The sequence below is a fragment of the Epinephelus fuscoguttatus genome, linkage group LG18, assembly GCF_011397635.1.
Source record: "Epinephelus fuscoguttatus linkage group LG18, E.fuscoguttatus.final_Chr_v1".
NCBI classification, from domain to species: Eukaryota; Metazoa; Chordata; class Actinopteri; order Perciformes; family Serranidae; genus Epinephelus; species Epinephelus fuscoguttatus.
The window spans coordinates 36440631-36448011 of NC_064769.1; the positions used below are offsets into that span (position 1 = coordinate 36440631).

The following is a 7381-nucleotide window of genomic DNA, read 5'->3' on the forward strand; positions in this document are numbered from 1 at the left end:
TCACAGTTTGCTTGAACCTTTACAGTCCTCTCTGTCTTCCTTTAGTGAGTTCAGGTGACTCCAGCCACGAGGTTTCCATTCATCCTCTTCAATCAGATGCGATGTCTGTTTAGGAGTATGTGTAATTTACGCGCAGCTCCATTCGCGCTCTTTTATCCACTTTCACAATATGCTTCGTGTAATAACAGTCTTTGGTCAACGTGGCTGGTGAGCTATCAAATACCAGACAACATTTTTTAAAGCTCTTATTAATAATTAGTGCAGTTAGCAGCTTCACTGAGCCCCTCCCTCTTTCCGGGTTATTTGTGAGTGCGCAGCGCTGTCCCCTCCTGTACGACACACACAGACCTGCAGCAGGCTGACTCTCAGAGCGCTTCTTGACCCTCTCAATGTTCTGGATAACCATGTGGCACATTAAATCTCTTGACACGATTAATGGAGAGCGTGTTGAAGTTTTCAAACGATGTGGAGCCAGTGGTGCGTAAAGATTGGACATGGCACGGAGGATAAACGTCCACTCTTCTTATCTCTCCTGACATCGGTAAGTTTCTTTTTTGCTCTTGAAAAGATTCATTATTAAGAAGCTTTATTGTCTGAGCTGCAAACTCAGAAACTGGTTCATGAAATCTGAATTTATCCTCGTTTTTACAACTTTCAGGGTGTGACTTGATGAAACGGGCTGTCAGCGTCTGGCGGACCGGTACCTGCTTATGGAGCAATGTGAGTATTTGATCATGATTAGCTACAGCAAGGCCGTAACCATGGAGACAACACTGGGGGGAGGCAACTCATTTCCTACTTTATTATATTATTTACTTATCAGAAGGAAGTACAGCTACACAGTAGCCTATACAATATGAATATGAAATAAGACTTCACATATCTGACACATATAAGATAATAAAGACATTAAAGGTCCAGTGTGTAGGCGTTAGAGGACATGTTGGCAGAAACGGAATATAATAAAAAAAAAAAAAGTATGTTTTCTTTAGTGCATCATCACCTTACAATAAGAAAGGTTGTGTTTTCACAACACCTTCTCACACCAATCTCGTCACATATCGACGCTTGATCGTGGACCTTCATCGTCCAGAGACGTCCAAGGTACCCTGGGTGTGTTGGTTGTTGACGTTGTGGGACACCATGTCAACTTCAGCCTGTTACATGTATCATCTTCTTTCAAAATACACTTCTGTTTTCACATGAAATTTCCAGTTTGCACACAGTCTCCTTCAAAATATAAGCACTATGTCGGTACATTGACATTTTTTTTCCTCCAACAACAAACACACATGGTTACATTTAGGAAAAATGAACAGGGTTTGGCTAAAGAATCGTACGGGACGCCAACACCACTCTTTCGGGTGAAAGCTGGTGTTTGTTGGACTCATCCACCACCCACCAGCACTGTTAAACTAGAACAGTGACTGGGCGCGTATCACGCCGACATGTCTGACGCCACAACCTGCTGCCCAACTGACTTTGGAGTGAGACTGCTGGGTTCGTTTTTGTTACCTTAGAATGAGCTGTTTATATCTACATGGAGCGGGTCTTCATCTATGGAGATCACAATAATGCACTGCTATGTTTCTACAGTAGCCCAGAGCAGACAAACCCAACACTGGCTCTAGATAGGGACATTTGCATGTTTTGCATCAGCCACTGCAGTGAGCAGCCCCTCTGCACCGAGCAACATCAGAAAATTATTTAGTGTTTCTGTGGCTTAAATCACCTGGTGCATTTGTTTTGGAGAGGAAGAGACCTCTGCATATAATTCGGTTCCCAGTAAAAACCTCAACATCTGGATCTTAAGTTACCAGAGAAAAAGGTGAGCACACATAAGCAGGCGCTGGGTCGGCAGCCAGTCTCTGAAATGCCAAACAGTGCAGGACAAACACTGATTTGTAACATGAAACTGTTTTATCTTTTTTAACCAGTTTAAAGTTCTCCTTTGTTTGGAGAGGGAGAGACCTCTGTTAATAATTTGCCTCCCAATAAAAAAACCTCCTGAATATCTTGATCAGAATTAAGGTGAGTACAAATTAAGTTATCAAAGAAAATAAGTGAGCACATATTTGCAGGTGCTTGTCCAGCGTCCTGCCAAACAGTGTCAGGGAAACTGATTTGTAACATGTTCCGTGTTTTTACTGGTTTTAATCACCTGGTCTGATTGTTTTGGAGAGGAAGAGACCACTGTGGATAATTCAGCTCCTGGTAAAAACCTCCTGAACAATGAACACTGAAGGAATTCTAGCCAGGAGACGTTTCAGCTGGTTGCAATCTGCAATGCTGACCGCTGAATGCCACTAAATCCTACACACTGTTCCTTTAACGTCAGCTGAATGTGCTCTTGAGCCATGTTCTGCTGGGGTACGGCAACACCACTTGGACAAACCACATACACAACTGCTAGAATCAGTAGTAACAATAGGCCGATAGCAGTTTGGTTACATGTGCTAATGATTGTTGCACTGTTTGTCTCTCATAAAAAAGTGTTTGCCTCCTCCCTACCCCCCAGTGTTTGTTATAATTACTGCCTTAGGCTAGAGTACACTTCAGTGAAAAATCTTTCAGGTTTCAGTTTCTCACTTTAGGTGTTACTCAATGCAAAGTCAGAGTTTCGGTATCTGCCCTCTCTCATCACACATTGTTTCCTGTCATCACAGAATGAATACGAGATGGGCATTACTGAGACTAAGAAGAAAAGCCTTCATTCCTTCACTGCTGTCACTGCTGACTCTGTGTGTCCTGCTATTGCTCAGTGTCAAGTACAGATATGTCCCAGAGTCTGTATCTCCTACAGCAGCGTTACATGGCATCCAGCTGTTTCACAAACACAGCATTAACTGTTTGGCTATATATGACATGGACCCAGTGGAGGTGGCCAAGTCGCTGATCATCAGACGGAAACACGTTGTGGAGGACAAGGATGAAAGTCTAGTTGACCTCACCTCAAACTGCTCATTATTCATCAAGTCCAGAGGTTACGATGACGTGTGTGAGTCAGAGGAGGAGAAAGCCTTTCCTCTTGCTTACTCGCTGGTTGTCCATAAATATGCGTGGATGGTAGAGCGGCTCATCAGAGCGGTGTACTCACCCAGTAACATCTACTGTATCCACTACGATCAGAAGTCTTCAGCTCCGTTCATCTCAGCCATGGAGGGTTTGGCTCGTTGTTTGCCCAACGTCTTCATCGCCTCCAAGCAGGAGTCTGTCTTCTACGCCAGCATCAGCCGACTGAAAGCCGATCTCAACTGTCTGTCTGACCTTTTGGAGTCAGAGGTCAAATGGAAGTATGTCATCAACCTCTGTGGCCAAGATTTCCCCCTCAGGTCCAACATCGAGCTGGTGTCAGAACTTAAGAAGTTAAATGGAGCCAATATGCTGGAGACGAGCCGACCCAGTGAGCAAAAGAAGCAGAGGTTCAAGTTTCACTACGAGCTGAAGGACGCCAGCTTTGAATATCATAAACTGCCAGTGAAAACAGAGCAGTTAAAGACTCCACCGCCACACGGTATTGAGGTGTTCTCCGGTAATGCCTACTTTGTCTTGTCCCGGGACTTTGTTGTACACATGAACTCCTCAGTTGTGGTGAAGGATTTCTTGGCGTGGTCAGATGACACCTACTCTCCAGACGAACACTTCTGGGCCACACTTGTGCGACTGCCAGGTGTGCCTGGAGAGGTGCCCAGATCCCAGCCTGATATCACTGACCTGATGAGTAAGACCAGGCTGGTGAAGTGGCACTACCTGGAGGAGAAACTTTACCCACCCTGCTCGGGGCAACATGTCCGCAGTGTTTGTATTTTTGGTGCAGCGGAAATGCGCTGGTTGCTCAACTACGGTCACTGGTTCGCCAATAAGTTCGATCCCAAAGTGGACCCCATTCTCATTCAGTGTCTTGAGGAGAAGCTGCAGGAAAGACAAAAGTTATTTCAATTAGCAGCAACTCACAACTGTCCAAAGGTTTGACCAAAAGCTACAGTATACTGTAGAGCAGCAATAACTTCGTTTTTTGCCAGAAAGACAAAAAAAGACAATACTCCTACAAAGCTGTTTACATGGCTAATGGACATGAATACTCCACTTATATCCCCATGTACATGCAGCCGTGCATACTGCGGCCATTTTGTTTCTTTGCATCAAAATAGGATTTTCTCAAAGTTTTCCCTCCCTGGTGGACTTATTCAACTGTGTGCCTCCCTCTTACATTCCTTTAGCCACCTTCTTGAAAAGGTTGGCATTGCGATATTTGCACATATACAAAAACCTGTCGATATCCAAGTCTTTCATAATGTTTAAAACTAGATGTATTTCTCCCTCCAACCAGAAACATGGGCGTTTTTTGGCGTGCATCTCTACCCCGCCTTGCAAACTGTTGGCTAGTTGGTTTACGTACAATGCACAGAGCTGACCGTAAGGAGGCAACAGGTAGTGAGTCGCAGCCTGCAGTTAAATACATGTCCAAAAAATGTTCGTAAATGCTGAATGATATCGGCCTAAATCATGTAGGGATGTCAGCCGATAACCGTTAATTGGTTAACCACTGAAAATATTTTTGACCGGTTACTCATGTCAGTCTGCTGGTTACCTTTACGTATTTTCTCATCAGCAGTGACACAGATGGAAGTCTGCACCTGGTTTATCGTCCACAGAACGAGGCTGCACGCCCACATTTTCACAACAAAATAGAACAGGCTGCAGTGAGAGTCTCTCTCCATGGGATATTTAAAAATAGCAGCTTTGTGCATTTAGTCCTTCTCAGGCAAGCTCAGGGGTTTAGCGTTGCTGTAGCCCACAGGAACGACGCTCCACGATGTTTTGTATTTTGTTTTGTATTAGAAGATCCACTCTCTGATAAAAGTGTACATCATCTAAGAGAGACAATAAAAACTTAAGTGATGGTCAGAGTTGTCACATTGAAATTTAAGGTGTGTTGATGGATTCAGGTCTGCAACTCATGCATGGAGTAACATTACAAATTAACGTTCCACCTTAAAACCCACCCCTTTCTGTGGGTGCGTTTGGTAATACTTCAATAATAGCTAAGTTAGTGGTTTGAAATGCAGCGTTAAAGCTCACTGAGTCAATGGAGCACCACACTAAAGGAAGGGACATGCTAAATGATAGCCAGCTGTTGCGTCGCCATGTCTCAGCCAAAAAGTTGCACATGAACACACCGCAAAGACCACAGCCGACAGCCAACCAGCATATACGTTCTGCGCCTGCATGAGAGGAAATCATTTCACTCAAGAAGACGGCAGTAGTCTGTATTCATTATTGAAAAAGGGAAACTTGAGGACTGTGTTGACGCTAGTTAGCCATTTAGCACATCAACAACACAATTCAGTGTGCCAGTGACCAAAAACACAAACCATCATGAAACATTTCTGCTAAAGAGCTCGGTGGCACAAAAAAAAACATTTTTTACCTTATATAACAAGTTTGTTTCGGTCTCACCCCCTCTGGACTTTAGTCGTTTGTTTACTTTCCTCACTTCCGTTTGTCTTCTTGTGCGCTGAGCTGAACTGACAGAGTGAGTTAAGTTTTGGCTGAGTCGGCCAAAAAAAAGCAGACGGGGGCTGATGAGGTCCCGCACCGACTGGGGCAACAGACGCTCACCAGCAGCCCAACATTGACCAATAGCCGACAGTCAGTTTGGCGTGTCGTGGCCTTTACTGTGACATCATCATGTTCAGCATAAAACCCTTTTCTGGCCATTACTCAACATCATATCTCAGGAACAGAAGGGGAAGTATTAGGTGTAACTAATCTTGGGCATCCAACTTTAAACTGCGCTGATTATATCGATGTTCTGCTTTTTTTGTCTTGAATTAAAATATCTGATTGTTGTTCAAACAAAACCAGGCATTTGATGTGTCATCATCTTGGGTTTTTGGCAGTTATGAAAGGCATTTCAGTTTGTTGTTTTATACTATACTATACTATAATCAGTGTAGCATTTTTTAAAAGCACTTTAAGAGCCAACATGAGTGTGGTGCTGGTATTTTGAATCATAAGGATCAGCTCACCAAATTTATTACAAAAGACATTCTCACTTATCTGTAGTGGTGTGTAGCCTCACATATGTTTGTTTTATTTGACCAGGTTATTTGTTTAGCACGCCTCAACACCAAAATTCAGTGGAGGTGAATTTGTGCTAACAGCAATTACTTTTTTTTAATTTCATACCTGGTTCTTTTCAGCCCTCTAACCAGACTCAGAACGGTGACTCAGCACTTTCTGGGCATATGCGAACACTCCAACAGAAGTCAGACCAACCTGAAGTGAACCTTGGGAGCTGGTCTGAGTTTGGTTTGCTTCAATGGTCACAAAGCGCTCCAGGTTCATGTTGCTCTTTGCTGTTGTATGCAGCCCTCTAGCCTCTCTAACTCCGGCGTCCTCACCCTGAGATATACCGTCTAGAAAGTGGGACCGTAACTTTCACGTTTCATATGGCTTTATTTGGTGATTATTTTATGGTGTTTCTGTATCATAAACAACATCAGCTATCATAATCACACCTGATTTCAATAAGGTACAATGTTTGAAGCTGGCTGAGTGTTGTTTGATCTCTGACAGTACTGTTTTGAAGCCGAGTGACCGACTTGTCATTTGGAGCTCCGCCTGGATCTTTTCATGGTAAAAACACTGTAGAATGGTCATACTTTGAGCAGTCTTCTTCAAATTTGAAACAAGTGTTCATTGATAGTGTGCCTACAGCCCCACAGTGTCATTTACCTGCTCAGATGAAGCCACAGACAGTTTTTTTTTGATCCTGAAAAACATTTTTTATTTTATTTTAGGCAAAATCTTCAATTTTTTACTGCCTTCAGAGGTCTCTGTATCACCTAGAGTGTTTCTGACACTTTCACAAGAAACTTCAGTGAGTATTCTTTCTGGCAAGACCTCATGCATGCTTGTAGTCAGAGCAGTTCAGAAGCTACAGTCATTTTAATTTGGGTATGTCATTTTAGGCGCTTTCGCCACAAAATGGGGGTGGGGGGCAAGAGGCTAGATCACATGCTGTTGACCTGGGACGCTTGGAAAAAACAGATGAAACCATGTCGGCCTGTAACGCTTGCAAGGACGCAGGACGAGGAGTAGTTTGGTCCATGGAAGATACTGCAAATCTCCAGATGTGCAATGTAGAATACATCAAACTGAAAAAGTCTACAGCACACAAACGCTGAGGGTTTCCTCCAATGTTAAGTTCATCTTAAAGCGAGGGGCTTCGTAACCTCACTGCAGTGCCACATCATAGTAAAAACAAAACTAAGTCAACATATATTATATATAGGCTATAGTGTGAACAGAGAGAGGACTGAGGCCCCATCAGAGCTGAAGCTGACCAGAAAGAGAACTGAGTCCTCTTTCAAAT

General features: G+C 43.5%; 1 protein-coding gene across 1 annotated transcript; it reads left to right on the top strand.

Annotated features, from left to right (window-relative positions):
* Positions 1-300: 300 nt before the first annotated feature.
* On the top strand, positions 301-6263 carry LOC125878689 (beta-1,3-galactosyl-O-glycosyl-glycoprotein beta-1,6-N-acetylglucosaminyltransferase 4-like). The gene is made up of 3 exons (XM_049560079.1): positions 301-541; positions 659-720; positions 2667-6263. Exon 3 carries the CDS (start codon positions 2668-2670, stop codon positions 3970-3972), a length of 1305 nt encoding a protein of 434 aa, XP_049416036.1. The 5' UTR covers positions 301-541; positions 659-720; position 2667; the 3' UTR covers positions 3973-6263.
* Positions 6264-7381: the final 1118 nt, after the last annotated feature.